Source organism: Salmo salar, chromosome 17, assembly GCF_965601325.2.
Source record: "Salmo salar chromosome 17, fSalSal1, whole genome shotgun sequence".
NCBI lineage: Eukaryota > Metazoa > Chordata > Actinopteri > Salmoniformes > Salmonidae > Salmo > Salmo salar.
Window position 1 is genome coordinate 21761064 of NC_138307.1, and position 21437 is coordinate 21782500.

Below are 21437 nucleotides of genomic sequence, written 5' to 3' on the forward strand. Positions count from 1 at the left end.
GAAAAAATCCCAAAGCCACATTTCTCAAGGGAGTGGAAGAGGAACTGATGCTCAACTGTGTCAAATGCTTTATAAAAATCTAAAAATAATATGAAGCTATCCTCGGTTATTAGGTCTGAGTAGTCAAGTATGTCTAATACTAGTCTGATATTGTTAGAAATATGTCTGTTCCGCATAAAGCCAGACTGTGTTTCATCAATGATTGCATCCAGGACTTCTTTCATTCTTTTTGCAAGTAGTAAGGCTAATATCTTCTAGTCATTATTAAGAAGACAAAATGGACACCAGTTATGGAATGAGCAGAACTTCTTTTTTAGGCATCAGTGTTATTAACCCTTGACTCATTGTAGGAGGGAGAACATTGTTTTTAATACATCATATTTCCTTCTCCCTTAATTCAAATGACGGGTTGGTTTAGCAACAAAAACGGACACGTGCTCAACTATGGGGCAAAAGAGATAGGGTTGGCATAGATTGTTGATAACATGTCAACTATATTTCGTCTCCAATGTTTATTGAAACCATAAATTAAGTTGTACAATGAGCACTTGTCTCTCAAATACACCATTAGTTGTTGGTTAGCTAGCTAGGGGAGTTTAGCCATATTAGCATTGACGTGACATCAGTCAAAACATATCAAAACATGGTATAAAAACAAATACAACTAGCTGAGATGAGCCGCTTACAATTCCCCACATGGCAGTTTCTTGTCATTGTTGCTATGTGGCCATCCAGAATCACAACACATGTCCTTCTCCCCCATTGAAGCGTGTGCTTTGTTTTCCTGAAGTTCTCAGGTAACCCGTCTTTAAAGTAAAGAATAAATAGTAACAAATAAAAAATAAATATTTTATTTCCCATTTTATTCAAATAAAGTACAATTAAAAAGAAACCTAGAAAAAGACATTGGTTATTTTATTACATTGGAATAGATTCAGACTACTTCACTGTGTGTGTGTGTGTGTGTGTGTGTGTGTGTGTGTGTGTCTTGAGGTCCTGCTTTATAGTTCTCTGCAAGCTGGCAATGCTGGCGTCCAGAGCGGCCAGCCCGTTCCGGAACTCCTGTTCGTCACGCGTGTCAAAGGTCGAGCTTGACCCTGCGCTCCAATCAGAAGCCAAGGATCTGACCTCACATAAGGAGAGGCCGGTGGAGTCAAGCGAAGTGTTCCGCCCCTTGCCCGGTGAGGCCATATCCATGTCCAGACGGCGCCGGTGACTCTGGGACAGGTCAGCATGTCCAGCACCATTAGAGCAGAGTCCGTTTGACTGGTGGAGATTAGAAAATATACTTTTTAATTGAGGGAAACTCTCGAGGTCAACAGTAAGGCTCTGAAGACCCTGCGTTCCTCCTCCTCTCTGTGACATCACAGGAAGTGGTGACCCCCTTCCTCTCTGTGACATCACAGGAAGCGGTGACCCCTCAACAGGAAGTGGTGACCTCACAGTCTCTCTCAGTGGGGCGAAGGCCAAAGGTGGGGTGGCTTTTCTTTCCAGAGCCACACACACACTCACGTCCTGATCTGCAAACGCACACACACTCTGACCACCTGGTGTACACACACTGAAGTCCTGCTGATGTGTGTAGTTGCACTCAGGGCCTTTACAGGGCAGGGAGACAGAACCACACCCCTTCTGCTCCAACGACCACAGGTATTGGCTGACTGGGTGGTCTGACGGACCCTGCTGGTCCTGGTATTGGTCCAGAGCTCGTTTAGTGAGAGGGAGGCGGGACGTAGGGATGTCAGTCACAGCAGGAGACTCAGCGACAGGGACCTGTAGAGCTCTGAGTGAGACAGAGAGAAGGGTAAAAAGAAAGAGCAGGAGGAAAAGACAGAGAGAGCGAGAAACAGAGACATACAGAGGACAGAGAGAGACCGAGACATACAGAGGACAGAGAGAGATATACAGAGGACAGAGAGAGACATACAGAGGACAGAGAGAGACATACAGAGGACAGAGAGAGACCGAGACATACAGAGGACAGAGAGAGACCGAGACATACAGAGGACAGAGAGAGACCGAGACATACAGAGGACAGAGAGAGACCGAGACATACAGAGGACAGAGAGAGACCGAGACATACAGAGGACAGAGAGAGACCGAGACATACAGAGGACAGAGAGAGACCGAGACATACAGAGGACAGAGAGAGACCGAGACATACAGAGGACAGAGAGAGACCGAGACATACAGAGGACAGAGAGAGACCGAGACATACAGAGGACAGAGAGAGACCGAGACATACAGAGGACAGAGAGAGACCGAGACAGACAGAGGACAGAGAGAGACCGAGACATACAGAGGACAGAGAGAGACCGAGACAGACAGAGGACAGAGAGAGACCGAGACATACAGAGGACAGAGAGAGCGAGAACAGAGACAGACAGAGGACAGAGAGAGACCGAGACATACAGAGGACAGAGAGAGACCGAGACATACAGAGGACAGAGAGAGACCGAGACATACAGAGGACAGAGAGAGACCGAGACATACAGAGGACAGAGAGAGACCGAGACAGACAGAGGACAGAGAGAGACCGAGACATACAGAGGACAGAGAGAGACCGAGACATACAGAGGACAGAGAGAGACCGAGACATACAGAGGACAGAGAGAGACCGAGACATACAGAGGACAGAGAGAGACCGAGACATACAGAGGACAGAGAGAGACCGAGACATACAGAGGACAGAGAGAGACCGAGACATACAGAGGACAGAGAGAGACCGAGACAGACAGAGGACAGAGAGAGACCGAGACATACAGAGGACAGAGAGAGACCGAGACAGACAGAGGACAGAGAGAGACCGAGACATACAGAGGACAGAGAGAGCGAGAAACAGAGACAGACAGAGGACAGAGAGAGACCGAGACATACAGAGGACAGAGAGAGACCGAGACATACAGAGGACAGAGAGAGACCGAGACATACAGAGGACAGAGAGAGACCGAGACATACAGAGGACAGAGAGAGACCGAGACATACAGAGGACAGAGAGAGACCGAGACATACAGAGGACAGAGAGAGACCGAGACATACAGAGGACAGAGAGAGACCGAGACATACAGAGGACAGAGAGAGACCGAGACATACAGAGGACAGAGAGAGACCGAGACATACAGAGGACAGAGAGAGACCGAGACATACAGAGGACAGAGAGAGACCGAGACAGACAGAGGACAGAGAGAGACCGAGACATACAGAGGACAGAGAGAGACCGAGACAGACAGAGGACAGAGAGAGACCGAGACATACAGAGGACAGAGAGAGACCGAGACAGACAGAGGACAGAGAGAGACCGAGACATACAGAGGACAGAGAGAGCGAGAAACAGAGACAGACAGAGGACAGAGAGAGACCGAGACATACAGAGGACAGAGAGAGACCGAGACATACAGAGGACAGAGAGAGACCGAGACATACAGAGGACAGAGAGAGACCGAGACATACAGAGGACAGAGAGAGACCGAGACAGACAGAGGACAGAGAGAGACCGAGACATACAGAGGACAGAGAGAGACCGAGACATACAGAGGACAGAGAGAGACAGACAGAGGACAGAGAGAGACATACAGAGGACAGAGAGAGACATACAGAGGACAGAGAGAGACCGAGACATACAGAGGACAGAGAGAGACATACAGAGGACAGAGAGAGACCGAGACATACAGAGGACAGAGAGAGACCGAGACATACAGAGGACAGAGAGAGACAGACAGAGGACAGAGAGAGACATACAGAGGACAGAGAGAGACATACAGAGGACAGAGAGAGACCGAGACATACAGAGGACAGAGAGAGACCGAGACAGACAGAGGACAGAGAGAGACCGAGACATACAGAGGACAGAGAGAGACCGAGACATACAGAGGACAGAGAGAGACCGAGACATACAGAGGACAGAGAGAGACCGAGACATACAGAGGACAGAGAGAGACCGAGACATACAGAGGACAGAGAGAGACCGAGACATACAGAGGACAGAGAGAGACCGAGACAGACAGAGGACAGAGAGAGACCGAGACATACAGAGGACAGAGAGAGACCGAGACAGACAGAGGACAGAGAGAGACCGAGACAGACAGAGGACAGAGAGAGACCGAGACAGACAGAGGACAGAGAGAGACCGAGACAGACAGAGGACAGAGAGAGACCGAGACATACAGAGGACAGAGAGAGCGAGAAACAGAGACAGACAGAGGACAGAGAGAGACCGAGACATACAGAGGACAGAGAGAGACCGAGACATACAGAGGACAGAGAGAGACCGAGACATACAGAGGACAGAGAGAGACCGAGACATACAGAGGACAGAGAGAGACCGAGACAGACAGAGGACAGAGAGAGACCGAGACATACAGAGGACAGAGAGAGACCGAGACATACAGAGGACAGAGAGAGACAGACAGAGGACAGAGAGAGACATACAGAGGACAGAGAGAGACATACAGAGGACAGAGAGAGACCGAGACATACAGAGGACAGAGAGAGATATACAGAGGACAGAGAGAGACCGAGACATACAGAGGACAGAGAGAGAGAAACAGAGATATACAGAGGACAGAGAGAGAGAGAAACAGAGATATACAGAGGACAGAGAGAGAGAGAAACAGAGACAGACAGAGGACAGAGAGAGAGAGAAACAGAGACAGACAGAGGACAGAGAGAGAGAGAAACAGAGACAGACAGAGGACAGAGAGAGAGAGAAACAGAGACAGACAGAGGACAGAGAGAGAGAGAAACAGAGACAGACAGAGGACAGAGAGAGAGAGAAACAGAGACAGACAGAGGACAGAGAGAGAGAGAAACAGAGACATACAGAGGACAGAGAGAGAGAAACAGAGATATACAGAGGACAGAGAGAGAGAGAGAAACAGAGATATACAGAGGACAGAGAGAGAGAGAGAAACAGAGATATACAGAGGACAGAGAGAGAGAGAAACAGAGACAGACAGAGGACAGAGAGAGAGAGAAACAGAGACAGACAGAGGACAGAGAGAGAGAGAAACAGAGACAGACAGAGGACAGAGAGAGAGAGAAACAGAGACAGACAGAGGACAGAGAGAGAGAGAAACAGAGACAGACAGAGGACAGAGAGAAACAGAGACATACAGAGGACAGAGAGAGATATACAGAGGACAGAGAGAGACAGACAGAGGACAGAGAGAGACATACAGAGGACAGAGAGAAATATACAGAGGACAGAGAGAGATATACAGAGGACAGAGAGAGACAGACAGAGGACAGAGAGAGACATACAGAGGACAGAGAGAGACTTACAGAGGACAGAGAGAGATATACAGAGGACAGAGAGAGACATACAGAGGACAGAGAGAGATATACAGAGGACAGAGAGAGAGAGAAACAGAGACATACAGAGGACAGAGAGAGAGAGAAACAGAGACATACAGAGGACAGAGAGAGACATACAGAGGACAGAGAGAGATATACAGAGGACAGAGAGAGACAGACAGAGGACAGAGAGAGACATACAGAGGACAGAAAGAGACATACATACAGAGGACAGAGAGAGAGAGAAACAGAGACAGACAGAGGACAGAGAGAGAGAGAAACAGAGACATACAGAGGACAGAGATAGAGAAACAGAGACAGACAGAGGACAGAGAGAGAGAGAAACAGAGACAGACCGAGGACAGAGAGAGAGAGACAGAGGACAGAGAGAGACATACAGAGGACAGAAAGAGACATACATACAGAGGACAGAGAGAGAGAGAAACAGAGACAGACAGAGGACAGAGAGAGAGAGAAACAGAGACAGACAGAGGACAGAGAGAGAGAGAAACAGAGACAGACAGAGGACAGAGAGAGAGAGAAACAGAGACAGACCGAGGACAGAGAGAGAGAGAAACAGAGACAGACAGAGGACAGAGAGAGAGAGAAACATAGACATACAGAGGACAGAGAGAAACAGAGACATAGAGGACAGAGAGAGATATACAGAGGACAGAGAGAGATATACAGAGGACAGAGAGAGACAGACAGAGGACAGAGAGAGACATACAGAGGACAGAGAGAGATATACAGAGGACAGAGAGAGAGAAACAGAGACATACAGAGGACAGAGAGAGAGAAACAGAGACATACAGAGGACAGAGAGAGAGAGAAACAGAGACATACAGAGGACAGAGAGAGATATACAGAGGACAGAGAGAGAGAGAAACAGAGACAGACAGAGGACAGAGAGAGAGAGAAACAGAGACAGACAGAGGACAGAGAGAGAGAGAAACAGAGACAGACAGAGGACAGAGAGAGAGAGAAACAGAGACAGACAGAGGACAGAGAGAGAGAGAAACAGAGACAGACAGAGGACAGAGAGAGAGAGAAACAGAGACAGACAGAGGACAGAGAGAGAGAGAAACAGAGATATACAGAGGACAGAGAGAGAGAAACAGAGATATACAGAGGACAGAGAGAGAGAGAGAAACAGAGATATACAGAGGACAGAGAGAGAGAAACAGAGATATACAGAGGACAGAGAGAGAGAGAAACAGAGACATACAGAGGACAGAGAGAGAGAGAAACAGAGACAGACAGAGGACAGAGAGAGAGAGAAACAGAGACAGACAGAGGACAGAGAGAGAGAGAAACAGAGACAGACAGAGGACAGAGAGAGAGAGAAACAGAGACAGACAGAGGACAGAGAGAAACAGAGACATACAGAGGACAGAGAGAGATATACAGAGGACAGAGAGAGATATACAGAGGACAGAGAGAGACAGACAGAGGACAGAGAGAGACATACAGAGGACAGAGAGAGATATACAGAGGACAGAGAGAGATATACAGAGGACAGAGAGAGACAGACAGAGGACAGAGAGAGACATACAGAGGACAGAGAGAGACTTACAGAGGACAGAGAGAGATATACAGAGGACAGAGAGAGACATACAGAGGACAGAGAGAGATATACAGAGGACAGAGAGAGAGAGAAACAGAGACATACAGAGGACAGAGAGAGAGAGAAACAGAGACATACAGAGGACAGAGAGAGACATACAGAGGACAGAGAGAGATATACAGAGGACAGAGAGAGACAGACAGAGGACAGAGAGAGACATACAGAGGACAGAAAGAGACATACATACAGAGGACAGAGAGAGAGAGAAACAGAGACAGACAGAGGACAGAGAGAGAGAGAAACAGAGACATACAGAGGACAGAGATAGAGAGAAACAGAGACAGACAGAGGACAGAGAGAGAGAGAAACAGAGACAGACCGAGGACAGAGAGAGAGAGACAGAGGACAGAGAGAGACATACAGAGGACAGAAAGAGACATACATACAGAGGACAGAGAGAGAGAGAAACAGAGAGAGACAGAGGACAGAGAGAGAGAGAAACAGAGACAGACAGAGGACAGAGAGAGAGAGAAACAGAGACAGACAGAGGACAGAGAGAGAGAGAAACAGAGACAGACCGAGGACAGAGAGAGAGAGAAACAGAGACAGACAGAGGACAGAGAGAGAGAGAAACATAGACATACAGAGGACAGAGAGAAACAGAGACATAGAGGACAGAGAGAGATATACAGAGGACAGAGAGAGATATACAGAGGACAGAGAGAGACAGACAGAGGACAGAGAGAGACATACAGAGGACAGAGAGAGATATACAGAGGACAGAGAGAGAGAAACAGAGACATACAGAGGACAGAGAGAGAGAGAAACAGAGACATACAGAGGACAGAGAGAGATATACAGAGGACAGAGAGAGAGAGAAACAGAGACAGACAGAGGACAGACAGACAGAGGACAGAGAGAGAGAGAAACAGAGACAGACAGAGGACAGAGAGAGAGAGAAACAGAGACAGACAGAGGACAGAGAGAGATAAACAGAGACAGACAGAGGACAGAGAGAGAGAGAAACAGAGACAGACAGAGGACAGAGAGAGAGAGAAACAGAGACAGACAGAGGACAGAGAGAAACAGAGACATACAGAGGACAGAGAGAGATATACAGAGGACAGAGAGAGATATACAGAGGACAGAGAGAGACAGACAGAGGACAGAGAGAGACATACAGAGGACAGAGAGAGATATACAGAGGACAGAGAGAGATATACAGAGGACAGAGAGAGATATACAGAGGACAGAGAGAGATATACAGAGGACAGAGAGAGACAGACAGAGGACAGAGAGACATACAGAGGACAGAGAGAGATATACAGAGGACAGAGAGAGATATACAGAGGACAGAGAGAGACAGACAGAGGACAGAGAGAGACATACAGAGGACAGAGAGAGACTTACAGAGGACAGAGAGAGATATACAGAGGACAGAGAGAGACATACAGAGGACAGAGAGAGATATACAGAGGACAGAGAGAGAGAGAAACAGAGACATACAGAGGACAGAGAGAGAGAAACAGAGACATACAGAGGACAGAGAGAGACAGACAGAGGACAGAGAGAGATATACAGAGGACAGAGAGAGATATACAGAGGACAGAGAGAGACAGACAGAGGACAGAGAGAGACATACAGAGGACAGAGAGAGATATACAGAGGACAGAGAGAGATATACAGAGGACAGAGAGAGATATACAGAGGACAGAGAGAGACAGACAGAGGACAGAGAGAGACATAGAGGACAGAGAGAGACATACAGAGGACAGAGAGAGATATACAGAGGACAGAGAGAGACAGACAGAGGACAGAGAGAGACATACAGAGGACAGAGAGAGATATACAGAGGACAGAGAGAGATATACAGAGGACAGAGAGAGACATACAGAGGACAGAGAGAGATATACAGAGGACAGAGAGAGATATACAGAGGACAGAGAGAGAGAGAAACAGAGACATACAGAGGACAGAGAGAGAGAGAAACAGAGACATACAGAGGACAGAGAGAGAGACAAACAGAGACAGACAGAGGACAGAGAGAGAGAGAAACAGAGACAGACAGAGGACAGAGAGAGAGAGAAACAGAGACAGACAGAGAGAGAAACAGAGACAGACAGAGGACAGAGAGAGAGAGAAACAGAGACAGACAGAGGACAGAGAGAGAAACAGAGATATACAGAGGACAGAGAGAGAGAGAGAAACAGAGATATACAGAGGACAGAGAGAGAGAGAAACAGAGATATACAGAGGACAGAGAGAGAGAGAGAAACAGAGATATACAGAGGACAGAGAGAGAGAGAAACAGAGATATACAGAGGACAGAGAGAGAGAGAAACAGAGATATACAGAGGACAGAGAGAGAGAGAAACAAAGATATACAGAGGACAGAGAGAGAAAGAGAAACAGAGACATACAGAGGACAGAGAGATTAACAGAGACATACAGAGGACAGAGAGAGACATACAGAGGACAGAGAGAGATATACAGAGGACAGAGAGAGAGAGAAACAGAGACATACAGAGGACAGAGAGAGATATACAGAGGACAGAGAGAGATATACAGAGGACAGAGAGAGATATACAGAGGACAGAGAGAGATATACAGAGGACAGAGAGAGAGATACAGAGGACAGAGAGAGATATACAGAGGACAGAGAGAGAGAGAAACAGAGACATACAGAGGACAGAGAGAGAGAGAAACAGAGACATACAGAGGACAGAGAGAGACATACAGAGGACAGAGAGAGATATACAGAGGACAGAGAGAGATATACAGAGGACAGAGAGAGAGAGAGAAACAGAGACAGACAGAGGACAGAGAGAGATATACAGAGGACAGAGAGAGACATACAAAGGACAGAGAGAGACATACAGAGGACAGAGAGAGATATACAGAGGACAGAGAGAGATATACAGAGGACAGAGAGAGATATACAGAGGACAGAGAGAGATATACAGAGGACAGAGAGAGATATACAGAGGACAGAGAGAGATATACAGAGGACAGAGAGAGACATACAGAGGACAGAGAGAGACATACAGAGGACAGAGACATACAGAGGACAGAGAGAGACAGAGGACAGAGAGAGAGAGAAACAGAGACATACAGAGGACAGAGAGAGACATACAGAGGACAGAGAGAGATATACAGAGGACAGAGAGAGACATACAGAGGACAGAGAGAGATATACAGAGGACAGAGAGAGACAGAGGACAGAGAGAGATATACAGAGGACAGAGAGAGACATACAGAGGACAGAGAGAGACAGAGGACAGAGAGAGATATACAGAGGACAGAGAGAGACATACAGAGGACAGAGAGAGACATACAGAGGACAGAGAGAGACAGAGGACAGAGAGAGATATACAGAGGACAGAGAGAGACATACAGAGGACAGAGAGAGATATACAGAGGACAGAGAGAGAGAGAAACAGAGACATACAGAGGACAGAGAGAGAGAGAAACAGAGACAGAGAGAGACAGAGGACAGAGAGAGACATACAGAGGACAGAGAGAGACATACAGAGGACAGAGAGAGACAGAGGACAGAGAGAGATATACAGAGGACAGAGAGAGACATACAGAGGACAGAGAGAGGCATACAGAGGACAGAGAGAGACAGAGGACAGAGAGAGATATACAGAGGACAGAGAGAGACATACAGAGGACAGAGAGAGACATACAGAGGACAGAGAGAGACATACAGAGGACAGAGAGAGAGAGAAACAGAGACAGACAGAGGACAGAGAGAGAAAGACTGTCAGTAAAAAATAAAAACTCCCAATCAATTATTAGAAAGTGTATACACACACACACACACCTGAGGTGCTCCTGTAGTGTGTGGATCTCTGTCTCCCTCTTCTGGGTGTTGAGGGCCAGTGCAGCGTTCTCCTTCTGACACTCCTCCAGCCTGCTGTTACAGCCCTGCACCTCATCCAGAGCAGACTGCACGTCTACACACACACACACACACACACACACACACACACACACACACACACACACACACACACACACTTATATAAAGAGATTATATCCATATTAGATAATACACAGACACCACAGAGATCCTTTAATCTCAGTGTAATATGGATGGGTTTAAGGCCCTGATCTTCATGTATTTCAGATAGAAAATAGAAAAGAAGTTGAGTACGTTTCCCCCTCATCTATTACCTTTACTGATGTGACTGCACTCCGCCTCACTCTGCTGCAGCTGGCTCTGTGTGTCCACCAGGGCTTGCCGTAGCTCAGTGTTGGCGAGCTGCAGCTCTTGCAGGCTTTTGTGAGCATCGTTGAGCTCCGACTGCAGAGCCGACACTAAGAGACAGAGGAGGTCAGACAGCCGACACTAAGAGGCAGAGGAGGTCAGACAGCCGACACTAAGAGGCAGAGGAGGTCAGACAGCCGACACTAAGAGGCAGAGGAGGTCAGACAGCCGACACTAAGAGACAGAGGAGGTCAGACAGCCGACACTAAGAGACAGAGGAGGTCAGACAGCCGACACTAAGAGACAGAGGAGGTCAGACAGCCGACACTAAGAGACAGAGGAGGTCAGACAGCCGACACTAAGAGGCAGAGGAGGTCAGACAGCCGACACTAAGAGGCAGAGGAGGTCAGACAGCCGACACTAAGAGACAGAGGAGGTCAGACAGCCGACACTAAGAGACAGAGGAGGTCAGACAGCCGACACTAAGAGACAGAGGAGGTCAGACAGCCGACACTAAGAGGCAGAGGAGGTCAGACTGCCGACACTAAGAGGCAGAGGAGGTCAGACAGCCGACACTAAGAGACAGAGGAGGTCAGACAGCCGACACTAAGAGACAGAGGAGGTCAGACAGCCGACACTAAGAGGCAGAGGAGGTCAGACAGCCGACACTAAGAGACAGAGGAGGTCAGACAGCCGACACTAAGAGACAGAGGAGGTCAGACAGCCGACACTAAGAGGCAGAGGAGGTCAGACAGCCGACACTAAGAGGCAGAGGAGGTCAGACAGCCGACACTAAGAGGCAGAGGAGGTCAGACAGCCGACACTAAGAGACAGAGGAGGTCAGACAGCCGACACTAAGAGACAGAGGAGGTCAGACAGCCGACACTAAGAGACAGAGGAGGTCAGACAGCCGACACTAAGAGACAGAGGAGGTCAGACAGCCGACACTAAGAGGCAGAGGAGGTCAGACAGCCGACACTAAGAGGCAGAGGAGGTCAGACAGCCGACACTAAGAGACAGAGGAGGTCAGACAGCCGACACTAAGAGACAGAGGAGGTCAGACAGCCGACACTAAGAGACAGAGGAGGTCAGACAGCCGACACTAAGAGGCAGAGGAGGTCAGACTGCCGACACTAAGAGGCAGAGGAGGTCAGACAGCCGACACTAAGAGACAGAGGAGGTCAGACAGCCGACACTAAGAGACAGAGGAGGTCAGACAGCCGACACTAAGAGGCAGAGGAGGTCAGACAGCCGACACTAAGAGACAGAGGAGGTCAGACAGCCGACACTAAGAGACAGAGGAGGTCAGACAGCCGACACTAAGAGACAGAGGAGGTCAGACAGCCGACACTAAGAGGCAGAGGAGGTCAGACAGCCGACACTAAGAGGCAGAGGAGGTCAGACAGCCGACACTAAGAGACAGAGGAGGTTAGATACTCAGAGATACAGACACACAATAATAAACTCTTACTGATAAACTGCCTGGACCTCGTTCTACTGTCTATCTTACCGTCTGTGTCACAGTGGACATCTCTGGCCTCCCTCTCTGCTCGCTCTCTCTCCTGCAACTGTTGGTTCACTATCCTCAGACGCCTGAACACACACACGTTAAAGTTATCAATCTTATGTATGAAGCTCACACACACACACACACACACACACACACACACACACACACACACACACACACACACACACACACACACACACACACACACACACACACACACACACACACACACACACACACACACACACACAAGGACCTGGGTGATGGTGCTGACCTGCGTAGCAGTGCGTTCTCACTGCGTAGAGGTTGCAGGACCAGAGCAATCTCAGCCTGGATGTTAGAGCTGCCCACCATGACAGGAAGTAGAGACACTGTCTGCTCCAGCTCACACACCAGACGCTCTGCTACACCGTCTACAGAGGAGGGGGGAGAGAAGAGAGAGAGGGAAAATGGTTTGAAGGAGAGAGTGAAAGAGTGAGAGAGAGAGTGGCGGAGATTGAATTTGATTAACATTTGATTAAATAGTCATTTTGACTGATTGATGAGTTGACTGATTATTTTGACAGGTTGGTTGATTGATTACCTTGGCCAGCGAGCAGAGCCTTCAACTCTCCAAGGAGGTACTGAACAGTCATCACCTGACGAGCAGTTCCCTCTTGACTACAGCCCTTACAGCCCAGCGCCAGGGGCATGCGTGTGTAGGAGTGTGTGTGGTTGGGAGCCACACCTGGATGTGTGTGTTGTAAGTATGCCTGTACAGGCACTGGATCTTTGTGTATGTGTGGGTGTGTGTATGCCAGCTGGGTGTGTGTTTGTATGTTAAAGCTTGTCTGGGCGCTGGTGTCTCTCACTGGACACTCCTCTTCCTCCTCTCCAGCGTTACCCTCCATGTGGCCGCAAGCCTCCCTGGCTAAGGCCCCTCCATGCTGGGTAGAAACCAGCTGGCCCCCCCTGCCCAGGGATGGAGCATCTGGGGCAGACTGGGGTTGAGTGTTGGCAAGGGGGTGAGGTTGGGGGTGAGACTGGGGGTGAGGCTGAGAGTGAGAATGAATTTCAGAGAAGAGTACTGGTGGTCCCTGACGAGAGGGAGAGCAGGAAGGAGAGATTGGATGTCCACTTTCTCCAGACACAGAGCTGTCAGAGGACAGGGGGGCAGACAGGTCTAGCCTCTCCACAGAGGGAGCACCGAGGTGCAGGCTACAGGACCTGGAGCTCCCCTGGGCAGCCGGACCTCCAACCCCAGAGACGAAGCCTCCTGGCTGGGCAGCGAGGAGAGAGAGCACTGGGCCTGTGAGAGGGGCTGTGGCTAGAGAGGTAGCTACAGCTCCAGGAGAAGCTAACGGAGCTGTGGAGGTAGAGCCCCCCAGGTGGACTGATGCCAGCCCAATGATGGAGCCTCCAGGCTGGGCTAGAGGGACTGAGGGCCCTGTGTTGTTAGGGGGGAGTCTTTGGGGACTCGGGGTGGGGATGGTCAGGCGACAGTTAAACCGAGCATCTGACGCCGGCTCTGACGTTCCGGCCGAACTCTGAATATCGTTCCTCATCCCAGGATACGACAGGGATGACAGGATCGTCTTTTGCACGGGAGCTGGAGCAGAGAGAGTTATCAATTTTTGCACACCATGCACGCACGCACGCGCACATACACGCACACCACACACCACACACACACAGGTCCCACCTGTTTTTTTAGCATTCTGAGTGACAGGTCTCTTTGTCTGCTTCATCCTCTCTGTGTCTACCCTCTCCTTTCCCAGAGTGCACAGCGGTCGGGATTTGGCGGCTCGAGTCTTCCCTGCTCCCCTGACGGAGAAAGGCTTGGCCTCTATCACACAATGCAAACACTTTGGTTAATAACTTCAACTAGAAATGTAAAGGTTCTGTAGAAACAGAGTAAATAGTTGACTGGTACCTGCCGTCTCTGCCTGGAGAATGACATTGAGCAGCGCAGCACACTGTTCCAGACCCTTGTGAATGGTTGTCACCTTAGAGAGAACATAGATGCAAACCAACTTACCATATAATCACTGTTAGGTGATTATAACTCTTATTAATATGTTACACAAATAGGCTTGTTATTAACTTGTTATAGGCTTGTTATTAACTTGTTATAGGCTTGTTATAGGCTTGTTATAGGCTTGTTATTAACTTGTTATAGGCTTGTTATAGGCTTGTTATTACAGTTTTTCTCCATTGGTTTGGCTCATTTCTTGAAACAGAAATTACATTCTCAAAACTACATGGACAAACCTCCAAACCACTTGGCAATTGTTCACAACAGAATTGAATTTCTCATTCATTTCATCAAATTGCAAATGTCTAAGTACATGTCTCAATGTCTCAGTACATCTTTGCAAATGATTAAGTACATGTAGCCTATATTTAGCACAATTTCCAAGTGAATAGATCTTATCGACCTAAACTGATTGTTGATTCTCAGTCTAATGGTTTTTCGCTCCAAAACGTGCCAGCGTCATTTCATTGTATAAGTCATCACATGCACAATAGTCTGTTCAATTGTCAAAATTAGTCAAGAACATAATACCATGAATACCATATATGAATCCCTTGGAACATTTGATACATTTATTACAGCAATTGACAGTCAGGTGAAACTAGACTAACGAAGGAGGAGTTTCACACATCTCAGATGACCAATCAAACAGTATGTTGAGTTACCTGACAGGTGCTGTCCATGACTGTGAATGCTGCCAAACATGTATGTAAAGAGCTTGACCATGCAGGACCAGTACAATTTCTGAACATGGAGGCACCTGGCCAAGTAAATGAACAAGGGCAACTGCCTGCTCGAGGAAGAGGAGGAGTAAGGGTGCGGGGTGGTGGAATAGGGGGAAGAGGCCGAGGAGCACGAAGACACCATGCTGTCCCGGATGAAAATCGGGCCACAATTATATACCATGTCATCAACCATGGCCTCACAATGGCGGAGGCAGGTCGCCGAGTGCAGCCTAATGTGCCTCGCTCAACAGTCTCCTCCATCATCCAAACCTTTCACTGGGAAAACAGGTATGTAGTCAGTCAATTATGGAATTATATGTTGTATAGGACAGGACACTGTGCATAGAGCAAGAAATATATTTATTTACACATTTACCTATTCATTTAGTGTGTGTGTGTGTGTGTGTGTGTGTGATAGGCCTACAGTAATATCTTACCTCAATGGGATGTTATGATGCTAAAAATGACAAGAAAAACATTGGAGAAAATAAACTATGGAATAGTTTATTTTCTACAGTATTGATGATACAGTTTACAGTAGTATTCCAGTCACTGTGCAGTGATGCATTAGAATTGTGGTAAAGTTACTGTAAGTAAAACAACAATACAATTACATAGGTAACTCATTCTGTAAGGAATACATAAGGTATACATTACGAATGGAGTGTTGTCCTTTGACTTCTATATCTAGGATTGGACGACAACCTTGCACGGGTGGCAGAGGAAAACTTCTCAATGAACAACAAGAACAAGAGATCTGTAACATGGTGATGGCAAATAATGCCATCACATTGAGACAGAGCCGCGCTGCAATCCTACAAGACAATGCCATATTCCAAAATGTCAACTCTATAAGCAACTCCACAATAGACCGGATATTGAAGAAGCATCAGATGACAATGAAGCAAATTTACAGGGTACCATTTGAGAGGAACTCTGATAGAGTGAAAGAGCTGCGGTACCAGTATGTACATGTAAGTCAGTTACTGGTTGTCCATCATTATAACCTTTTTACAATTAAGCAGTGGTTCCCAAACTTTTTGGGCTTCAGTACCCACTTTACCTGATTTGTGTATCCAGGTAATCGAGGTATGGAAGTATTTGATTTATCTGACTTCAACATTTCGCCTAAAAACTGCAGCTTACTGTATGATGCAATTATCATTATAATCCTTATTTTGAAGAATATAACATACAATAAGAAAAGGGGTCAAAGAGCTGCAATTAGTGCCTCCCATGTAAATCTATCTAATACTGTGGGTTTTACTGTAACATTTCAGTAAGTCTAGTCATTGATGATTTCCCCCCTCCCCTTTCTGTCAAATACCCCCTGTAGTACCTCTGCATAGGGGTACATGTACCCCAGGTTTGGAACCACTGGAGTAGTGGCCAGTAGTATATTGAACTTGTGGAGAACATAGAACATTCCTATGTAATTGTCTGTAACTGTAGTGTATGACTCTTCTGTATGACTGATTTGATGTTTTCTTGTTTTACGCTATTGTAGAGAATAATGGCATTGGAAGGAAACGAGACCCATCACATCCTCGTGTTTGTGGATGAAGCTGGCTTCAACCTGGCCAAGGGCCGAAGACGTGGCCGTAATATTATTGGCCACCAGGCCACGGCGGATGTCCCAGGCCAGCGAGGGGGCAATATAACTATGTGTGCTGCCATATCTGTGAATGGTGTGGCCACTCACATCCCCAGTCTTGGCCCATACAATACACAGAAGCTCCTCATCTTCTTGGCCCACCTTCATTTTGATTTGATCCCTGAAAATGAGAGTGGTCTCGTAGGGCCTCGCCTACCACAATATGTCATTGTATGGGACAATGTGAATTTCTACCGTGGCCCGCTCATCAGGGCCTGGGTCACTACTCATCCAAGGATGGTCATGGTGTTCCTACCACCTTACTCTCCTTTCCTCAATCCTATTGAGGAGTATTTCTCCGCTTGGAGGTGGAGAGTGTATGAGAATCGGGCTCAAGATCAGAGGTCCCTGCTCCATGCAATGGATGCTGCGTGTGAGGATATTACAGGAGATCAGTGTAGGGGATGGTTGTGACATGCACGCCGTTTCTTCCCTCGTTGCATCGCAAGGGAGAATATACGCTGTGATGTGGAGGAGAATCTGTGGCCAGACAGACAGCAGCGTGTGGATGGCCAGGAGGGTGAGGATGGTGGCCAGGAGAGGGAGGGTGAGGACAGCGACCAGTGAAGAACTGTTAGTTGTGAAACTCCAGCTTTATTTACAGCACTGTAGGCTGCATATAATTTTCATTGTTTTTTGTTTGTGTGTTTATATTACAGTATATTATGCTGTATACATTTTCTTTTTACTCTGATGTATGGAAAGTTACTTTATGTGTGTGAATGATAATGGTTACAATTTCCTTGGCAGTATGAGTGCAATGTGTGATGTCGAACCTTGGAGGCTACTCTTACCCTAAAATCCTATTTCTTTTTTTCAGTTTTATACACAATTGTATTCTGTTAGCTGGACAAAAAACAGTACAGTAACCATTGTCAATGAAGGACTGGGCTAAGACTGAAAGGTGGACATGATGGATATTTCAATGGTCCTCTACCATAGTGACAAAACATCTAAACATTTTGACTTGCAGTGCTTACACAATGCCAAAGGGACGAAGCATTTTGGGGGCACTGACTGTTTAAATTAGAAGGAAATTTGGTTTTGGTTAAAGCACCAAGAGTGTTGAGAATGTCCGGTCTGTTTCAAGAAATGAGCCAAAGCAATTGAGAAGGATCTTTGCCATTTTCGTGGCACTGACTCTTTATATGGGAAAGGAATTTAGTTCTGAAGCATGAGTGAACAGTTTTAGGAGAGATATGAGCTTTTGCAAGTGAGCTATAGTGTTGTGCTGAACTGTAAGACTGTTTTGCCAAATGATCTTAGAGTTTTGAGAATGTAATTTCTGTTTCAAGAAATGAGCCAAACCAATGGAGAAAAACTGTAACTTGTTCAAGAGAGCGAGAGTTGCACCCCTTCTGAAAAAACCTACACTCGATCCCTCCGATGTCAACAACTACAGACCAGTATCCCTTCTTTCTTTTCTCTCCAAAACTCTTGAACGTGCCGTCCTTGGCCAGCTCTCCTGCTATCTCTCTCAGAATGACCTTCTTGATCCTAATCAGTCAGGTTTCAAGACTGGGCATTCAACTGAGACTGCTCTTCTCTGTGTCACGGAGGCTCTCCGCACTGCTAAAGCTAACTCTCTCTCCTCTGCTCTCATCCTTCTAGACCTATCTGCTGCCTTTGATACTGTGAACCATCAGATCCTCCTCTCCACCCTCTCCGAGTTGGGCATCTCCGGCGCAGCCCACGCTTGGATTGCGTCCTACCTGACAGGTCGCTCCTACCAGGTGGCGTGGCGAGAATCTGTCTCCGCACCATGCGCTCTCACCACTGGTGTCCCCCAGGGCTCTGTTCTAGGCCCTCTCCTATTCTCGCTATACACCAAGTCACTTGGCTCTGTCATATCCTCACATGGTCTCTCCTATCATTGCTATGCAGACGACACACAATTAATCTTCTCCTTTCCCCCTTCTGATAACCAGGCGGCGAATCGCATCTCTGCATGTCTGTCAGACATATCAGTGTGGATGACGGATCACCAGCTCAAGCTGAACCTCGGCAAGACGGAGCTGCTCTTCCTCCCGGGGAAGGACTGCCCGTTCCATGATCTCGCCATCACGGTTGACAACTCCCTTGTGTCCTCCTCCCAGAGTGCTAAGAACCTTGGCGTGATCCTGGACAACACCCTGTCGTTCTCCACTAACATCAAGGCGGTGACCCGATCCTGTAGGTTCATGCTCTACAACATTCGCAGAGTACGACCCTGCCTCACACAGGAAGCGGCGCAGGTCCTAATCCAGGCACTTGTCATCTCCCGTCTGGATTACTGCAACTCGCTGTTGGCTGGGCTCCCTGCCTGTGCCATTAAACCCCTACAACTCATCCAGAACGCCGCAGCCCGTCTGGTGTTCAACCTTCCCAAGTTCTCTCACGTCACCCCGCTCCTCCGCTCTTTCCACTGGCTTCCAGTTGAAGCTCGCATCCGCTACAAGACCATGGTGATTGCCTACGGAGCTGTGAAGGGAACGGCACCTCCATACCTTCAGGCTCTGATCAGGCCCTACACCCAAATAAGGGCACTGCGTTCATCCATCACTGGCCTGCTGGCCCCCCTACCTCTGAGGAAGCACAGTTCCCGCTCAGCCCAGTCAAAACTGTTCGCTGCTCTGGCACCCCAATGGTGGAACAAGCTCCCTCACGACGCCAGGACAGCGGAGTCAATCACCACCTTCCGGAGACACCTGAAACCCCACCTCTTTAAGGAATACCTAGGATAGGATAAAGTAATCCTTGTAACCCCCCCCCCTAAAAGATTTAGATGCACTATTGTAAAGTGGTTGTTCCACTGGATATCATAAGGTGAATGCACCATTTTGTAAGTCGCTCTGGATAAGAGCGTCTGCTAAATGACTTAAATGTAATGTAAATGTAATTGTTATAGGCTTGTTATTAACGTTGCTACTGACTGTTTATGGATGTGTTATTACCTGGTCCTCTGAGTCTGTGGAGTAGAGGGAATAAGCCGGCTCAGTAGAAGTTACAAGTGGACGCCCTGCTCCCCTACAGAACAGAGGGACAGTGATTGGATATAATGACACTCTGCAACAGGGATGTGACTTATCAGTCCTGTGTGTTCTCTTACCTCAGGGGACGGACTAACTCAATATACTTTAAATTGACAAAAAACAAATGGAAAGTGTAGAAATGATAATGGACCTACATTCATACAGTTTCTTGACTGTGCCCAGCTCACTGATAGCAGGTTGATGTTTATTGTCATGACTCTTTCCCTGGAGACAGAACTGACCATTTTCCGCTAGATGGGCCAGCTGCAAAGTCCAAATCTGCTACATTGTAAAAATTCATGAAACAAAAATGTGCTTTTTGGTCTTAATTTAAGGTTAGGGTTAGTAGTGTGGTTAAGTTTAGGTTAAAATCAGATTTTTATGCCATTCTACAGAGCTGCCTCCAGGGCAAGATTCATGCCAACAAATGCCAATCTGCTCGCTAATAATAACTGAAATGAAAGCTAGACAGTCAGGGAGCCTTAAATTCCCAAAACAATGGACAGAGGACAATTTTTTGCACATTTTGGCGGCGAGGAAATATTTCAGTGCGGTCGTCCGGACTTCGTTGAAGACCCCGGGGCTAAACGAGTTACCTCTTCTTTGAGCCCTGGCCCCTGCCACCTCCAGTCAGTCTTCCAGAGGATATCACCTGTCAGTCAAAAACAGGGGCTGAATCTGAATACGCTCTAAAATGGTGTCCTTTCCCTGGGAGACTTGGGGAATAAGCTAGACACCACCATATGAGGCGAACTACAGTCATTATCAAGACGGCTAAGAACCAGTTCGCAGGCACATTGTGAATAGCTGAGATGTCTTACCTTGTGTCTAGCAAGCCCTTGCTTTGGCATAGCTGGCTAGTCAACTGCTGTCCAAATCGAAGGAAGAAAAACGGTAGCTAACAAATTCTTTAAAAGAGTAGCCCTAATCAACTATCTGCAAACTGCACTAACTTTGAGTGCACAACATGTCTGAAGCATTCTCTGACTGACTATCTATAGCGAAACTAGTTGATGTTGTCACGTTGAAGCTTTTGTTAGTTATTATTAGCTTCTTGTTTTTTTTTACTGGCATAAACAAGAACCGGCGGGTTTTGTTTGAAACAGGAAGTAACGTCGTGACTAATGAAAACATCGCTGCCAAACGTCCAATGAATGTTATTGGCGGATGTAAGCTGATGTCGTAATTTCCAGTTTATCGATTGAATGAAGCAAATGTCACTCCAATGTAGCCCCCTCTCCCTCCTCCCTAAATGTTGGTCTGACGACGCTGAATTCGGTGACACCATGGAGACGAGATGATACAATTTAACGCCAAAGATTGTTTTATTACCATTAGCGTTTTTTGTGATAAAAATGATATATTGTGTTGTTGGATTAATGTAAATCTTACTATGGAAAGAAATGTTATGATATAAATATATGTTCAATGTTACTAGTGAGGGTCTTGTG

The 21437-nt window shown here is 47.3% G+C and overlaps 1 protein-coding gene across 2 annotated transcripts; it reads right to left on the reverse strand.

Annotated features, from left to right (window-relative positions):
- Window positions 1-445: 445 nt before the first annotated feature.
- Window positions 446-21339, reverse strand: LOC106575759 (coiled-coil domain-containing protein 14). Of its 2 annotated transcripts, XM_045699277.2 has the most exons (11): window positions 20808-21339; window positions 20583-20638; window positions 19909-19981; window positions 14495-14567; window positions 14264-14407; window positions 13166-14170; window positions 12857-12995; window positions 12583-12665; window positions 11039-11182; window positions 10686-10818; window positions 446-1783 (listed from the first exon to the last, which is right to left on the reverse strand). In XM_045699277.2, the coding sequence occupies exons 1-11, from the start codon at window positions 20835-20837 to the stop codon at window positions 940-942; spliced, it is 2724 nt and encodes a 907-aa protein (XP_045555233.2). In that variant the 5' UTR covers window positions 20838-21339; the 3' UTR covers window positions 446-939. The 2 variants fall into 2 exon arrangements, with proteins under 2 accessions (XP_045555233.2, XP_045555235.2); XM_045699279.2 differs by lacking the exons at window positions 20583-20638; window positions 20808-21339 and adding an exon at window positions 20142-20554.
- Between the last annotated feature and the right edge of the window lie 98 nt (window positions 21340-21437).